An 18,737-nucleotide genomic window follows, 5' to 3' on the forward strand; every position below is an offset into this window, starting at 1 on the left:
GCCCCCCACTCTCGAACACCTACACTCTAATGAAGGTGATCGAGAGTACTAATTCAACCGAAGAAAAAGCTTTCCCCCACGCTCCCAAATAAAATAAAATATTAGTAAATTAACAACAAATTCGTTTTTCTCTTCATTTTAATTCTTCCACTAGGTCAAAACCTTCCTCCCTATATAAGGGTCCCACACGCCTCACTATTCTCCAGAGTCCCCGCCGCCATGTCAGGTATTTTCTCTGCTCTTCTTTTACTCTTTGGATGATTGCTCCATGAAACCATCGTTTCTCTTCTCCCTTCTACTTGGTTTACTCTTATAAATCTGTGAGGCACCCTGGGACTCTCTGATCCCGGCGCCTCGGTCTGATCGTCTTGTGGCCTGTAAACCGCTCAAGTTCTAAAAAATGGTGGTTTGTTTTGCCTTGGAAACTATATGACAAACTAGACCATTTTTGATAGCTTTGACTATTCGATGTGCATCTCCTCCTCTTCGTCGGGAAAAGTTGCCGTAGACCGTCGTTCTGCGCCACCTGCCACTCCTCCACAACCTCATCGACATCCAGCTGTTGCATCCCTGAAGCATCGAACAAGCAGAAATCCGACAACGCCGCCAGCCCCCCACGTGGCTTGGTCTTCCGGCGTCCAGTGCCGACGGGAACGTTTCGAGGGCTCCGCCGGCTGTCCAGTTTCTTTGAAAGCCCTTACAAAAGTGTCTGGGTCGATTAACATTATAGTTGTTGAAGTAACTGAACTTGGTTTCCATATTTCTTGCATCTTGGGCATGGGATGATCTGGTGCAGTCGCGCGAGGGCGCAAGCTCGTTCGCTCTCATCGCAGCATGTGGGTGCAAGAGTTGCTATCTTGAGCTTGCTGCTATCTCGGAAGTGGTCGGGACCTCGATTGGCTCGATTCAACAATTGTGCAGCTTGGGTTTGGGATGGGTTGTCTTGCCAATAGTTTGGTTGGGTAGTTTTGTGCAATGAGTTTGATTTGGGGTGGTTTGGGCTAGGGATTGGGCTGAGATTATTTGTGGAATAGATTTGGGTTGGGGTGATTTTGGCTAGGGATTGGGCTGAGATTATTTGTGGAATGGGAATGGATTTGGGTTGGGGTGATTTGGGCTAGGGATTGGGCTGGGATTATTTGTGGAATGGATTTGGGTTGGGGTGATTAATAATCTTTGCAAAATAATATGGGTTGTGCGCCTAACGCTACTCTTCTCGGGTTAGCTGATAAATTTTAAAACTTCTTGCAGGGTGTGCGCCTCGCGGTAAGGAGTACTCCTTACTAATGGCTAGTCGTATGCACAAATCTCCCCTTTCGAGTGATTTTAATTTGGACGAGGCTTCAGATACTTACTCCTGCCACTCTGACACTCCGTCCCTCTTGAGCGATTTGGGTTCTTTGGGTGATCTGACCCTTCTTGGTGACTTGGGCTCTCTGGGTGATGATGATTTAAAAGAAGAACTTGAGAGTTGTTCTACTCCCATCCCCCCAGTGCCTCTACCTCGCCTTCATGGTTCCTCGTTTGGCGATAATCTGGATCGAGAAGTTATTCCTGGGGACCTAGATCAGAGCCTTCTGACACCTCGGGATGTGAAATGCTTGAGTGGTAAACTGGAAATTTCATCTGACTATACGTTTAAGGCTCCTGGAGAGGGGGATTCTTACCACAACCCACCCGCAGGGTATTTTACCGTGACCTTGGCCCATTTTAATAGTGGGTTTTCTATCCCACCTCATTCCTTACTAGTCGAGGTGACTCGTACCTTAGGTGTAAGCTTCAGTCAGTTGTCACCAAACTCACTTACTTATTTTCTGGGATTTTGTTATCGAGCAGACGAGTTTCAAATTCAGGCTACTACTTCTTTGTTCCATTCTCTTTTCTCACTGTGATTCCTTAAGCCTGACTACTCCATCTATTTTCAACCTCGTGCTGGTTGCAAGTTTATGGCCAGACTACGCTCGACTCGAGGGGATTGGCGGTCCCATTTTCTTTTTGTAAAGGACATCGGGTGGGAGGTACCTTCAACTTGGAGCTCTAGTTGTAGTGTTGTGAAAATGAGAACGATTCACCGACACTTGCAAGCTCAGTGTCAAACCTTGGGGTTTTTTGATGATTTATTCGATCCTAAGAGTTTGTTGGCCCGCGGTATCCCTTTTCTTGCTCTAATTGTCTTTTTGCACATCGTTGATGTTTGTGTTTTTTAGTTGTTACGTTTGATTTATGGACCTTTGATGCTTCATTGCCGCTATTTTTTATTTTTTGTAGGGTTGCGCGTGAACTTGGCCACCCTTCAAACTCGCGAAGACACTATGAGGAGGCCTCCTTCTACTGGAGAGAAGAAAAGAGCTGATGACCGTCGCTACCCTCCCGCTCCTCGATCTTCTATTCCTATCTCGGTGTCGCACCCCCAGTCTGGTCGTGGAGGAGGGTCTAGTTCTCACGGTCGCCAGGGGCCTCATCCTATGCCGAATGACAGCCGTGCTCCTGGAGCTGATGCTGATCAAAGAAAGGACCAGTGTACTAGAGGACACGACGATGGCAAGAGGAAGGGTGAAGTGGCCCCTCCGCCAATCTTTAAGAAAGGTCGAGGAGATCCGTTATCGTCTTCTCGAGGCCCTCGGAAGAACTCTCTATTCTTGGAAGGAATTAATGCTAAAGATAGAGTGGGGTCTTTTTGGGATACAGACGATCCTGATATGGTATGGAGAAAGGGGAGGGAGATGATAAGTGACTATGACATGGCCCATCTGGTCCCTCAAACACCCGCTGCTCTATCCCACTCCTTGGCCTTGATAGGTTGCCAGGTGCTTTCCTTGTCTCTCAATGCTTTGTCTGCAGGGATGTTTATGTGATGTAATAAATTGTTTCTTGTTTCTCAGGCTGTGTCTCTGGCCTGTGCTTACCAGGCTCGAGAGGAGAGAGGTCGAGCTGAGGAAGCTCGATTTTGCCGAGAGCTTTCCCAATTAAAGGAAGAAAATGAACGCCTTCGATCGGAGAACATGAAGTTCCAAAACGAGCTTTCTTGCTTGACAAAGAAATGTGAAGAAAAGACCAGAGATGACGAGGAATTACGTAAAGAGCTTGGTTCCCCCTATGATAAGCACCATACCGAGGTGAAGACTGGTAGGATGTTCTTGGCTTCTAAGGCGGGGAAGTCTTTTGTGACGGGTATTGAGGAGAAAGCATTAGCAGCCTTTCGAGTTTCTCCGGCCTATGCTGATGAGGTTTACAGTCACGCTTTTAGGTCTCCATGACGAGGTGGTGCGAGACTGTCGTCGCCAGCTCCGCTTGACCGGCTTGGTTCCTGAGGAGGTGGTTATGAAGATTTCACCTCATGTGCCAGAGTTGGATGATACCGCTCAGGTTGACCTTCTCCCAGATTTTCCTCCAGTGGGGGACGTTGACTGCGAGGTCATTGGTACGCTGCACTTGCTCCCTGCTGATGAAGCTATCGAGGATGGATGATTTTTGCCTTTTCGTGAGCTACGTTATTTTATTTTGAGTAGTACGAGTTGCTATTTTGCCACAGGACTTGGCTGACCTTTATTCTGAGATCGCCTTTCTGCGCAACTATTTTATTCAGTCGTGGTTTATTTTGATTACTATGCCACATGAGCATTATTTTATGTTTTCTTATCTGTCGTACTTTATGCTTGTTGCTTAGTTGAATATGAATTTAGGCATAATTAAGCTTTTATGGTCTCGACGGGAAGTCCTCACCTTAGTGACGAGGTGTAGGTATCTCGGGACTCTATTTTGGTGACCTCTTACAGTGTCTGAGCATTTTCCCACTGGGCTAGCCACGCCTCTTATGCTTGGGTGGCTCTATGTGACATCTTGGGTCTAATGATGACTCTCGCACGCGCTACACTCTATTTTACTTTATTGGGTACAAGGGTCTTTAATTAAATAAAATGATAAGATGATAAATTCAAGATTTTATTGATAAAGGTGACTGAGAAAACAACATCTTGTCACTGATGGTTCTTTAAGTAAAAACCAATAGAAACACACGGTCTACGCGTAAAATTTCTTTAAGTTCGCAATGTTCCATGTTCTTGGTAAGTTTTTCCCGATTTGTTGCTGAAGACGATATGCTCCTCCTTTGATTATCTCGATCACTTTGTACAGGCCTTCCCATTTCGGATCAAGTTTACCTACCTGCCGCAAGATTTGTGCCCTCCTCAAGACTAAGTGCCCTACTTGAAATGAACTATGCTTAACCTTGTTATTGTACGCTCTGGCCATTTGCGCTTTGCACCTTTCTGCACACAGTGATGCCTCATCCCTAAGCTCGTCCACGAGATCCAAAGATAACCTCATTGCTTTTTCATTATCCGTTAGAGTATAATTCTGGACTCTCATGGAAGGTTGTCCGATTTCTGCGGGAGCCACTGCTTCTGCCCCATAAACCAAGTTGAAGGGTGATTCTCCGGTAGAGGTGCGTGACGTAGTCCTATAAGCCCAGAGGGCACTCGGCAGTTCATCCACCCATTTGCCTTTGGCTGTGCCTAATCGTGTTTTGAGGTGCTGCAAGATAGTACGATTTGTAACTTCAGTTTGTCCATTTGCTTGGGGGTTTCCTACGGAAGTGAAGAATTGCTTGATGGAAAACTCCTCACACCACCTTCTTAACTTAGAACCTGAGAATTGTGCTCCATTATCCGAGACAAAGGCTTGTGGTATTCCAAATCTACATATTATATTCTTCCACACAAAGTTTATTATGTCTCTTTCAGCTATCTTAGCTAAAGGTTCAGCTTCTACCCACTTCGTGAAGTAATTGACGGCAACGAGAATGAACTTTCTCTGCCGAGAAGCTATTGGAAATGGTCCCACGATATCCATTCCCCATTGCGCGAAAGGCAAAGGGCTCTCCAAGGGTTGTAAAAGCGTAGCTGGCTGATGATTGATATTTGCATGCTCTTGGCATGCATGACAGTGTCTTACCAACTTTTCTGCATCACGCCTCATTGTAGGCCAGAAAAATACTTGTCGCAGAGCTTTTCCGGCCAATGCCCTTCCTCCTAAATGATTCCCACAAACTCCTTCGTGAATCTCTCGAAGTACATAATTAGCATTACTGGGAGCAAGACACTTCAAGTACGGTAAGGAGTAGCTTCTTTTGTACAACTCATATCGATTACTGTAAATCGAGAGGCTCTTCTCCGAAGCTTTCGGGCTATAGAGGGATCTTGCGGTATGCGTCCTTGCATTAGGAAACTGATTATTTCATCTTTTCAGCTTGGTTCACCCTCTCCAGCGCACATAATGTCAAGAGTTGGTCCCTCCAACTCTTCCTTAGTAATTGCTAGAAAGGTGACCCTTCTACTGTCAATATTCGCCATAGAACTCGCCATCCTGGCTAGCATATCTGCTACTTCATTCTGTGCCCTGGGTACCTGCTTTAGCTCATAGTTTTCTAGATGCGAGAGCAACTCATTAACTCGGAGCCACATTTGGCCATCTTCTCCTCTTTAGCCACATAAGTCCCTTGAAGTTGGTTAACCACAAGCTGGGAGTCACTGTGCGCTATCAACCTTCTTGCTCCTGCGGCTAGAGCTAGCTTTAATCCTATTATAATAGCCTCGTATTCTGCTTCGCTATTTGATGTCGAAAATTGAAGCCTTATGGAATACTGAAACTTGTCTCCCTGAGGATTTTCTAGTAATACCCCAGCTCCACTTCCCGATGCGGAGGAAGATCCATCAACAAAAAGTGTCCAAGCGGGACTGGAACATTCTGCACCCATTATCTCCATTTCTACTATGAAATCCGCGACAACCTGGGCCTTGACCGCTGGGCGCGGTTGGTACTCCAAGCCGTACTTGCTCAACTCGACCGCCCATTTGACCATCCTACCAGATGCTTCAGGGCTGGAGAGTATCTTCTTCAAGGGATGGTTGGTCAACACTACTACCTGATGCGATTGGAGGTAAGGACGTAGTTTTCTTCCTGCAGTGACTAGTGCCAAGGCTAGTTTTTGATATTGGTGTACCGAAGTTCTGCCCCTGCAACGTTTTGCTCACGTAATATACTGGCTTATGCTCGCGCCCTTCCTCTAAGGTTAGCACTGCATTGACTGCTTCGGATGAGACTGCTAGATAAAGGAACAACGTATCTCCTTCACACGGTTTTACAAGTAAGGGTGGTGTGGTCAAGTATTTCTTCAAGCTGTTGAAGGCTTGCTGACACTCGTCCATCCATTTGAATTTATTTCCTTGTCTAAGCACTTTGAAGAATGGCAGGCCTCTATCGGCCGACCGAGAGATGAATCGATTAAGAGCGGCGATCCGTCCTGTTAACTCTTGTATTCCTTTCAACGTCTTCGGAGGATACATGTTCAAAATTGCATTGATCTTCTTGGGATCAGCTTCTATCCCTCTAATTGAGACCATATAACCTAGGAATTTTCCTCCTCCGACCCCGAATGTGCACTTTTCGGGGTTTAACCTCATTTTATACTTTCTCAGAATGCCAAAGCATTCTTTGAGATCTTCAGTGTGGGTTGAAGCCCATATGATCTTGACAAGCATGTCGTCTATATACACTTCCATGTTGCGCCCAACTGTTTTTTCAAACATCTTGTTTACCAACCGTTGGTAAGTTGCCCCTGCGTTCTTTAATCCAAATGGCATCACCTCGAAGCAGTAAATCCCTCGATCAGTTACAAAGCTTGTTTTTTCCTGATCTTCGGGTGCTAGCCGAATCTGATTATAGCCTTGATATGCATCCAAGAAGCTGAGCATGTCGCACCCGGCGGTGGAGTCGACCAATGAATCAATCCTCGGCAACGGGAAAGAATCCTTAGGGCATGCTTTATTCAGATCAGTGAAATCTATGCACAAACGCCACTTGTTTCCCGGCTTCGGAACGAGCACGACATTCGACAACCACTCTGGGTACATGACAGGCCGGATGTACTTAGCTGTTAATAGCTTCTCTACTTCTTCACTGATATGTTTGCTCTTCTCGAGACTGAACGTTCTTTTCTTTTGTTTAATTGGTTTTATCTTTGAATCTGCTTTGAGTGTGTGGAGTGCATACACCTGGGGTATTCCGAGCAATGCTTCATCCTTCCAGGCAAACACATCTGCGTTATTTCTTAGAAAAGCTGTCAGGGCTTCTTCTAAATTAGTTGGCAGACCCGTTCCAACCTTGACCTTGCTCTCGGAATTTCCTGGTATTATTTATATACTCTTCAGTTTTTCTGCGGCTTTAAGTCTCTCGTCTCTTCCTGATTCGCTTTCAACAACATGAACCTCGCTGTTATCCGGATGATGCTCCAACTTCTGCTTACTTCTGGGTGATGAGTCCTTTGGGGCAGCCTGCCTCTTTCGGTGACTTGTTGTCCCCTGCAAGATGATGGCATGACATTCTCTCGCCAATCGGCTATCACCGGTTGCCTCCCCTGTTCCTTCGGGTGTGAGGAACTTAAGTTTCATGTGATATGTAGAGCCTATCGCCTGAAACAAATTTAAGCTAGGCCGTCCCAAAATAATGTTGTATGCTGACGAAGACTTCACTACGAGAAACCTCACCATCTTTGTGGTCCTTAGTGGGTAAGACCCCACGGAAAGGGGAAGCGTAACCTCTCCCAATGCCTCAAATACCTCCCCCGCAAATCCGACCAGAGGGGTATTTACCGGGGGTAGTAGGGCTATGTCAATTCCTAGTTTTACAAAAGCGCTATAGAAAATGATGTCTGCAGAACTTCCTGAATCGACTAGTATCTTTCTCAACCAGAAATTGGAAATGATGGCGGAGATGACTAGGGCGTCATTGTGTTCCCCACGAGGGAACTCCAGGTCACTGTCACCGAACACCATATCTTCCTTCGACTGGACTATCTCAAGCACGGTGTGTGATTTGGTACTAATCGCAGATGGAAGTTCTTGCAATGCTGCGCGAATCAAGGTTTTTCTCGCCCTGTTTGAATCCCCACATGCTGGGCCTCTAGAAATTACTGCGATGACTCCTTAGTAGGCAGGTTCTCCTCTATCCTTTCGGGTCGTTTCCCTTGGTCCTTGTTTCCTCTCAGAGGGCTAGGCTTGCGCTGGAACTCCGGGCGCTTATTGTCCTGCTGATTTCGTGACTTATCCACGAAACTACCCGATTATCCTCGCTTGATGAGTTTCTCTATTTCTGCTCGTAGGACAAAACAGTCTTCTGTGGTATGACCTTTGTCCTTGTGAAAACGACAATATTTGTCAGATTGCTGTCTTTTCGAGTTCTCTTTCATAGGGCGAGGGGGCTGCAAAATACCTTGCTTCTCGGCTACCACTAATATGTCCGTCAAGCGTGAGTTCAGCGGGATGTGCTGGAGATGAGGGCTCTGAGTTACCCGCCTTTCTTCCTTCCTGACTCCAAATTTCTCATCCTCTCTCTTTCTTTTCACAAGATAACGAGGTTCTACAGCTTCTTCGATGCGAATGTAGTTTTCTGCTCTTTCAAGTAATTCTTCCAAAGTACTCGGGGGTTTCCCCGCTATTGACTCTTTGAATCTCCGATGACGGAGGTTCTGCTGCATGATTCCTGCCAGTAAATCGTGATTGACATACGGGACCTCTTGAACGGCCTGAGTGAATCGTTGTACGAACTCTCTCAGGCTCTCTCCCTCTCTTTGTACTATGGTGAACAAATAAGATGCTGTTTCGGGATACTTCCTATTAATGGAGAACTGTTGTAGAAAACGTATGGTGAGTTCCTCCAGGCTGCCTACTATCCCCGTGGGTAGCTTGTTGAACCAAGTAGGGGCTTGTCCTGATAGGGTAGTTCGAAAGATTTTACAGTAAGCAGCGTCGCTGATGTCATAGAGGTCCGCCTTTGCATAAAATTTTTCGAGGTGATCTTGTGGATCCCCTTCTCCTCTATACTCAGGTAGGTTTGCTATCTTCAATCCAATCGGCATCATTTCCGCTAGTACGGCTGTGGTGAAAGGGCTACGTCGTGCAGGTGAAATTGCCATTGCAACCTCTTATCGTCTCTTGGCGTGGAGTTTCTGACAGGAAGGAGGTGCCTGGCTATGAGCCTCGTCATCTTGAAGTGCAGTCCCCTTCTTTAGGTTTTTCGGCGGCACGTTGTTGGTCCCGACTACCTCTCTCTCTGGCAAGATTCTCTCTGAATGATGTGAATGGGCTCCTTCGCCGTGCGCTCCCCTGTTCTCGCGGTCCTGCTGCCGAGTCGCGAGGTATTGCGCCACGGCCTCGGCTGCAACCCGAGATGCTGCTTCCTCCATCAATGCCTTTAGAACCTCGGACGAGATCTGGAACTCCTCCTGCTGCAGGCGAGTTGGAGGAGGGCACCCATGCTCCTCTTGGGCATTATGAGTCGTACGCGACTGTGTTTGCGTTCTCAGTGATCAGGTGGCAGGCTTCCCACAGACGACACCAAACTGATGCTGCACGAAATTCGGGTGACCAAGTTATTATGAGAGAATATCCACTACTTCTGCATCCACACCAGTAAACTTCGGGGTCGCCACCTACGTCACGATTTGAGGATAGATGTGTCGGGAGACAGCCGGCGAAAAATCCTCCAACACTCAACTTAGAAAATGCCTCAAATATGTACTCACAAAAGCTAGAGACTTTTGGAGCATATAATGAGATAATGTGAATGTCCCTTTAAAATGGAGAGATAGCTCATATTTATAGACTTCCATGATGGGACATGGGCTTGAACCTCATGGGCTCTCTATTGAGCCTATTCTCTTAATCAATGGTCCATACCAATCTTTACAACCTTAATCAATTTTAATTATGCCAAACTAATATTCATAAAAATAAGAAATTTTCTAGACTAATACCCATCAGGTCTCACGAGAAGTGTATTAAAAAACGGATACCAGTGCTTGTAACTAAAATAGTTACGATTTTATCTAGAAGTAAAAATTAACGGTTTGGTTTGCTTAAAATGAATTAATTGTAAATAAATATTAATCTATTCACCGAATTAGAGTATATCAATGAGAGAAAATATTTAGAGGAGTAATTTCACTAAATTTTCATGATAATTATTCCCGGTTGAATTTATATTCATGAATTCCAATTATTTAATACCAAGAACACTTAATTATTTTATTCCCCATTTCTCAAGTGACGAATAAATTGTATCATTCAAACTTCGATTTAAACATTCATAATAAAAATTTAATTTTAAATGATATATGCCAACGATGTTCTTACCTAGGCATCGCTAGAGTTATATGCCTTCCAGACAATATAAAGATTCAACGACGTGTCTCTAATGATCTATAAAATTAGCCCCTCTCTCGAGTTGTAGAATTAATCAGACAACACACAATTTATGGTCAGTAAACTGAAGTCAAATAAAAAAAGAAACACAATTAAACTAAAACGAATTCAATCACATAAACCACTGAGTCAAACTTATCGTATCAACAAAGTTACGTCACCCTCTAGAATAGAAAAGCTACTTCATAACAAAATCTAAACAAAAACAAAACATGTCCGAAGGTTTAGACATCGCAACACAAGAAATAAAAAGGCGAAAGATTAGATGACAAATCAGAAGTGGCATCTTTATCCCCAGATTTGTCATTCTTTGTCTTCATGATCGATCTTTTCGCTCCGATTCTTATTCTCCAGTGTGTGTTCATTTCTCATTGTGAATCCTTTCTCTCAAAATGGCTCTCGTTTCATCTGCAACCCTAGCATCCTTTTTATGTTTCGTCCGGGCCGTAAACTCAAGCCTATTAGTCGAGTTTTCGCAGGTACTAGCACCGCGGCACTGCTGGTCCAGTGCCTAGGCGCCCGCTGGGTCGAGGGTATGGCACCGCCGCCCTTTCACATTAGCGCCTATGCGCTTCTTGTTCGGTGCTCCTGGCGCTGCAACGCTGATGGTTCAGACGTCCTAGCAGCTGTGGAGTCTATTTTCTTCCTTGAAGCCTTAGCGTTGCAGCTCTTGTTCCTTGGCGCTACAGCGACAGTCCATCAACCGTTCAACATCAAAATTTGTCCTTAATCGCCATCAATCATCTGACAGTCGTTTATCTCCTGCACGACACAAAAACAACAAATACCACGCGTAATTATGTCCGCAACTATCATAATTCAAATGGATTCTCATATAAATTAACTGCAATTGTTGTATTCAACTGCTTCATTAGAATCAATCTTTTCAACCAGTCTTGCAATACTAAGCTACTCGACCGCCTCTTGTACATTAGTTTGTGGAAAACTACTCAACCACTCACTCTATCCAAGAATATCTATAAACAATTGAGTCAAAACACCTTACAAGCATTTACTTACTTTTCAGAAATATTGGTAGACTGACCTGTACCCACAAACAAGATGTAAGAAGATCAGAAGCTTTCCACAAAAGTCTAGGGGCAGAGGTAGTTATTTATGCTGTTAGTGGTCGTTTTATATCGGATTTTGTATATCTCTATCTGCTCATTAAATCAAAGGTACAATAAAGGAATAAAGGACGAAAACAACAACTCTTTTGTACTAATGCTCATTTAATGAGCTACAGTTAAACATTGAACGGAAATTTTTATAAGGTAATATATATAGGGAATGCCAAGTAGGGCAAATTGCATAGACGATACAAGCTTTCATTCTTAAAAAGACTTTCGAGCGCTTATCATTTTGATACTTACTCACTGCTCATCAGTCCTCGCTCCAAAGTATTTATTCAGATCATCAGGGATCTTCAAGGGTTTCTGCCAAACCACTCGATCGTTTCTTGCCAAATCATTTGAGAAGTTTCTCGACATTTTGAGTAGAATGATTCATCATCTTATATCTATATTGATTGTTAGACTGTGTATCTTAATTGTTGTAAAAAGTTACTAGGAGTTACAAAAGTTTTACAACTTTTGTAAAACTAAATTCTTCTAGTGTAATCATTCCATAAATGAAAGAAGAGGTGATGTAGAAAATTGAGTCTCCAAAAATCCATAAATATCACTTATGTTATTTCCTTACTGCATTTACTTATCTTATTTAAAGTGCTTTATTTGAGTATAAATTAGTCATAAGTTTCATCGGAATGTTTTCACACAATTTGTGGTCCGACCATTTCTTAAGAAGTTGATAAAGTATGGTTTTGAAATTTAACACCATAAAGACTAGTCACACTGTTTGATAGGGTTTAGAAGAAAATTTTAAAAGTGTTTATTCACCCCCTTCTAATTCTAATCCGATCATGACAAGTAGTATCAGAGCGGGTTTCTCTCAACCTCTTATATTCATTTATTCATATGGCTTCTTTCAACAAAATTTCTATGTTTTTAAAAGAAGATTATGAAAACTGAAAATTTTGCATGCACAAACGCATGCACACACTTATATGCACAAGACGATGACTTGTCATATGTCATTACTAATGGTTCAATGAAATTCCTAAAGACAAATACATCTATTTCCATAACTGAAGGTGCTTCATCAGATGGTGGAAAAGCACATATCGAAATGGAGGACTAAAGAAAAAAAGAAGGCTAAACTAGACAATGTGGCCAAGGATAAGCTTTAGCATGATAGAAATTGGATTTCAATTCAGTGAATGCGATAAATGTGTTTATACATAAAGAACAATGAAAATGATTGCCATATTATATCTTTATGTAGATGACATACTTATCATTGGTAGCAATGATAAGATGGTTAAATCCAACAAAAAGTGGTTAAACTCAAGATTTGATATGAAAAATTTGTTTAGTCGATGTGATAGTTGGAATTAAAATACATAGAACATCAGAAGAGCTAGTTCTAAGTTAGTCACATTTTGTGGACAAAATCCTTGATAAATTCAACAAGGATGATGTTGCATTGGCTAGAACCCCGATAGATACAAGTCAACATCTATCAAAGAATCGTGGTGAGAGTACCTCTCAATTAGAATACTCTCGAATAATTGGAAGTCTGATGTACTTAATGAGTTGTACAAAACCAGACTTAGCTTATGCAGTAAGAAAATTGAGTAGATTCACGAGTAATCCAGGGGTTGAATACCGTAGAGCAATTATCAGATTGCTAAGGTACTTAAGGTATAGTCGTGGCCATGGACTGCACTATACAAAATATCCCACTGTTATTGAAATATACAATTACGTAAACTGGATATCTGAGATCAAAGACTCAAAATCTACAAGTGGTTTGTATTAAATATAGAAAGTACAACAATTGAGTGGAAATTTTCTAAACAAAATGTAATAGTCAGATCCACGATGGAATCTTAGTTTATAGCTCTTGACAAGTGTGTTGAAGAGGCTGAATGGTTGCGTCTATTCTTATAAGATGTTCCAAGATGGGCAAAACCTATGCTGGCTATATGTATACATTGTGATAGCCAATCTACGATTGAAAAGGTACAAAATAATATGTATAATCGTAAGTCTAGGCATATATCTCATAGACACAATACCATTAGACAACTACTCTCAACTGAAGTTATCTCTGTTGACTAAATAAAATCAAAGGATATTATAGCAGATCTTCTAACCAAATTATTAAATAGAGAGTTAGTTGCGAAATCGTCAAGGAGAATGTGGCTTAAACCTATGTAATAAATTGATGTGAAGGAAAACCCAACCTACACTGATTGGAGATCCCAAGAACTCGATTCAATGGGACAACTCGGTTTTATGCGTTTTGGGTAGTTTTGTATTGTTTGTGACGGAAATCATATATTCGAATCTCATATATGATTATCAAATAAATTCATACTTTTATGTAGGATCTTTGTAGTTGATTTACTAACCTTTGTCCGGAGATAACAATGTTCTTCGATGGTCCGAAACCGATCACGAATGGAAAGGAATCAAGTTTTCACAACCCAAATGCTCCAAATAAAAGTGATATATTTGTTGCAAACTTTTTAAGAATGTCTCGGCCGTTCCCTTTCTATGAACCAACATGTAATGGAAGTTAAAGATAGATTTATCCAAATAAATAACTACTCCCTCTCATAATTCAAAATCAAACTTTTGAATTATTTGGGTCGGGTCAGGTCGGGTTAGCCCTCATGGGCGACCCATTAACCCATTAGTTATTTCTTACATATCCCACTCGCACATGAGGGCTAGACATCTTGCCTAGATTTATCACAATCATATATCACCAATTTCATACAAGCAAATGGATCGTGTGACCAACGAGCATATTAAATCAGAGCTCAGAGCTATACACCGGTTAAGGATATATAGCAGCTCAATTCAAAAACATATTTATGAGGACATTTTACTCGTTATACCTCAGATTTATTTTATTACACTAATCAATGTATCTCTTGTCCCAAAATAAAATTTAAAAGAGCATACTTGATTCAAAATTATTCATATCTTCATGTATTCACAATTATGTTCTAACAACGAAGTTAAACCGGCTTGTGAATATAAAATAAGTGTCAAAATAAATCTTTCTTTCCCACTAGAATCTTTCAATCTTTATTTTAGCTGCTTTCTTAGACATGTACCTCATCATCGAATCGTTCATGGCTATTAATATCATGCTAAATTAGCATCACTAAAATAATATTAAAGAGACTGTTGAAAGTCTTAAGGGTATAATATTAAGTATATATATATAAACCTATGGATCTCACACAATGATCTGGGACTCGAATAATCATTATCCAAATGGTCACTCCAGCACACGCGGTATGAAACACGTGCTACGATGTGTTTCTTCCTCTTTAAAATGTATGTCACAAAAAAAATATTCACATCGTACAGATCTTAGTTCAAGTGCATATCAACACTTAACTTGAGTTTTCTTTTTACTTATCCTCCAACATGTATCAATATAAAGAAAACTCTAATCTGGCTATAAGACAAGTTAAATGGATTGTGGGAATATCCATTTCGATTACAATAAAATCTTTATAAGTAATCTCATCTTGATAATTTATAACAAGGCAACATATGTATGGATTTGTTCTCAACAAAACCAATATCGTCTCATCTCTGCATGTTTCTCAACACCAGAGGTGATTCCTCGTGTGAGAGAGACAATCTCAACTTGTCAGACATACATTCAACTTTCATATTAGTAATTCATAAAGTGTACACATTACACATGATGAAAATATCATTATAATAATGAGTACAAAGTTTTAAATACATGTGTTTAGTTACAATCATATCCTACGTAGTCCAAGAGATCTAATATGATCTATAAATATGTCTCTTGGTATTGGCTTAGTAAATGGATCAGCCACCATCATGCGTGTAGGAATGTATTTCAAAATCACTTCTTTCTTTTCAACTATATCTCTGATAAAGTTGTACTTCGTGTCAATATGTTTGGTTTTTCCATGGTATTTGGGGTCTTTTGTGTAAGCAATTGCCGATTGAATATCACAATAAATCGTTAAAGCTCCCGCTGGACTGCTTACGATACCCAAATGACATAGGAATCTCTTTAACCAAACACTTTCTTGCACTGCACAAGCACATGCCACAAATTCTGCTTCCATTGTGGATAGTGATATACAAGTTTGTTTCTTGCTTCTCCAAGAGATGCATCCATTATTTAGCAAGAAAGCATAACCAGAAGTTGATTTACGCTAATCTAAATCACCACCCCAATCAGCATCTGTGTATCCTTTCAGTGTTAAATCTTTTCCTTGATAACAAAGGAAGTAATCTGTAGTGCCTTTTAGGTATTTTAGAATCCTTTTAACTGCACTCCAGTGTCTTCTTCCTGGATTAGATTGATACCTGCTGACCAGACCCACAGCATAACAAATGTCGGGACGAGTACACATCATTGCATACATTAAACTCCCAACAGCACTAGAATATGGAACTTTAGACATCTCATGGATTTCTTCAGAAGTGTTTGGGCACATTTCACGACTTAAGCTTTCACCTTTGGCCACAGGAGTGTCAATGGGTTTGCAATTTGACATTCTAAATCGTTCTAGAATCTTTTTAATGTAAGATTCTTGAGACAGTGCAAGAAGTCTCTTAGAACGATCTCTGTGAATTTTAACACCTAGGATGTAATCTGCCTCACCCATATCCTTCATCTCAAAATTTGAGGACAACCATTTCTTAATGGTTTCTATATACTCCTTGTCATTCCCAGCTAACAACATGTCATCGACATAAAGAGATAGAATCACAAACCTTTTATTGGATCTTTTCACATATACACAATGGTCTTCATCTATCATAATGAAGTCATATGAGATTATTGCTCTGTGAAATTTCAAATACCATTGTCTAGAAGACTGCTTAAGGCCATAAATTGATCTATTCAATTTACAAACTTTGTTTTCTTGACCCTTAACAACGAAACCTACTGGTTGTTCCATGTAAATTTCTTCCTCAAGTTCTCCGTTGAGGAAAGCAGTCTTTACATCCATTTGATATAATTCTAAATCCAAATTAGCAACTATGGCCAATAATAAACGAATAGAAGTAAATCTCACCACTGGTGAAAAAGTTTCTTCATAATCAATACCCTCTTGTTGACTATAACCTTTCGCCACTAGTCGAGCCTTATACCTCTCTATAGTTCCATCAGACTTTCGTTTAATTTTGAGAACCCATTTGTTCCCAATAGCTTTACGTCCCTTTGGAAGTTCAACTAGTTCCCAAACTTGGTTTGATTTCATTGAATTCATTTCTTCATCCATTGCATTCATCCATTTGTCCTTTGAAGGACAAGATAGAGCCTCAACTATGTTTTTAGGCTCTTCATCATCTATTGCGGATATGACATAAGCATGCCCTTCAATCTCATAGTGACGTTTGGGCATACCTTTCCTATTACTCTTTCGAAGTTGGGGATCAGATGGATCAAAATGATCAGGATTGCTCCCACTAGGATCACATGAACCATTGTGATCATGATTGTTCCCATTGGAATTAATCCCACTCGGATCAAATGAATCATTGTTATTAGGATTTCTCCCGTTGGAATCAAACAATAATTCATCTACTTGAGCTTTTGATGATTCATTTGGCAACAACTCATTATCTGAATTACATAACTCAAATAAAGGTTCATTTCCCTTTATTTCACCTCTCTTAGGAAAGTCATTCTCCAGAAATTTTACATTTCGCGATTCAATCTCCGTAATGCTTCCATCTTCTTGTTCACAATTGAACACGTAACCCTTAAAATGCTCAGAGTATCTTACAAAAATACATTTCTTTCCTCGAGGACCCAACTTTCCATATTTACTTGTTGAGTCATAAATATATGCAGCTGACCCCCAAGGAATAAGGTTACTTAGATCTGGTTTTATACAAGTCCTATAGTTCATATGGCGTGGAAGGAACTGACTTTGAAGGCACCTTGTTTAGTATATAGGCCGCAGTTAATAAATCATCTCCCCAAAAGGAAATAGGCAAATTAGCTTGCGCCATCATGGACCTTGTCATGTCTAACAATGTTCTATTCCTTCTTTCAACAACACCATTTTGCTGAGGTGTGTAAGGAATTGTCAATTGTCTAATTATTCCCTTTTCATTACATAGATCCTTGAATTGATCAGACAGATATTCACGGCCTCTGTCAGTTCTCAAGGCCTTTATTGTCTTATCCATTTGATTTTCTACTTCATTTGCATAACGTTTAAAACATTCCAATGCTTCAGATTTATGTGAAATCAAATAGACATGACCATAACGAGTGAAATCATCTATAAATGTAATGAAGTAAGAAGCTCCATGTCTAGCCTTCACATTCATTGGACCACATATGTCTGAATGAATAATTTCAATGGAAATACTGCCCTAATTGCTTTTCCAAATGGTTTTCGTGTCATTTTACCAGCAAGACAGTGTTCACAGTCCAACAAATCAAGTTTGGACAGAGAACCTAACAGTTCTAATTTGATTAGTCGATTCATCCTGTCTTTTCCAATGTGACCTAATCTAGCATGCCAAGTGTAAGCATCCACATTTGCATTACTAGATGAATAAACATTTAACGAAACACAACGATCAACATAATAGTTAAACATTTGTCTGTCACAATCCAACACGATAAAACCATTCCTAAGATGTCCACAACCATAATACATATTACCATAGTAGATACGAACAAGATCACAACTAAAGTTCAAACTGAATCCTAGTCCTAGAAGAACAACAACAGATACTAGATTTCGTCGAATCTCTGGTGCATAGAGGATATCATGTAAGATAAGAGTCCGGCCACCATGCAACTCTAGTTTGCAAGTACCGATGCCTCTGACTTCAACTTTCGCATTATTTCCTACATATATCCATCTTGTGCCACAAGGAACTCGACGAAAATCTACAAACGCTTCACGATCTCTAGTTACATGGTCTGTTGCTCCTGAGTCTACAATCCACACAGGATAAGATTCAGTTAGTAAAACAGTACTAGAGACACATATAGTACTCACAAAAGCGTTATTAAGTGCTACCTTTTTCGGCTCAGGGCACTCACGAGCAAAATGACCAAATGCTTGGCAATTGAAGCACTTCATTTTGCTCTTATCTTTCTTCTTCTTCCCAAACCTCTTACGCTTGTTCTTTTGGTTTGGCTTGAAGTTGTTCTTCTTAGACCCTTCCACAACATTCTTCCCTTTCCAGTTTTTCTTCCAGTTCTTAAAGCGTTTAAAGCCCAAAGCTTTCTTGGAACTAGATTCAGCCACAAAAGCACTTGCTATGGACTTAGCAGCACCAAGCCGCTCATCCTCAAGCTCAACATGTCGAGCAACATCAGAGAAAGTCTTAATGCTATCATTGTGAGTCAGATTGACTTTCAGATGCTCCCACT

The 18,737-nt window shown here is 41.1% G+C and overlaps 2 protein-coding genes across 2 annotated transcripts; one reads left to right on the forward strand and one right to left on the reverse strand.

Annotated features, from left to right (window-relative positions):
• The first annotated feature begins 1,149 nt into the window (after positions 1 to 1,149).
• Positions 1,150 to 3,630, forward strand: LOC140819920 (uncharacterized). The gene is made up of 3 exons (XM_073180196.1): positions 1,150 to 2,148; positions 2,269 to 2,807; positions 2,883 to 3,630. Exons 1-3 carry the CDS (start codon positions 1,947 to 1,949, stop codon positions 3,255 to 3,257), a joined length of 1,116 nt encoding a protein of 371 aa, XP_073036297.1. The 5' UTR covers positions 1,150 to 1,946; the 3' UTR covers positions 3,258 to 3,630.
• Positions 3,631 to 8,119: 4,489 nt separating this feature from the next.
• Positions 8,120 to 8,971, reverse strand: LOC140819204 (uncharacterized). The gene has a single exon (XM_073179215.1). It carries the CDS (start codon positions 8,969 to 8,971, stop codon positions 8,120 to 8,122), a length of 852 nt encoding a protein of 283 aa, XP_073035316.1.
• Positions 8,972 to 18,737: the final 9,766 nt, after the last annotated feature.

The sequence above is a fragment of the Primulina eburnea genome, chromosome 18, assembly GCF_022965805.1.
Source record: "Primulina eburnea isolate SZY01 chromosome 18, ASM2296580v1, whole genome shotgun sequence".
NCBI classification, from domain to species: Eukaryota; Viridiplantae; Streptophyta; class Magnoliopsida; order Lamiales; family Gesneriaceae; genus Primulina; species Primulina eburnea.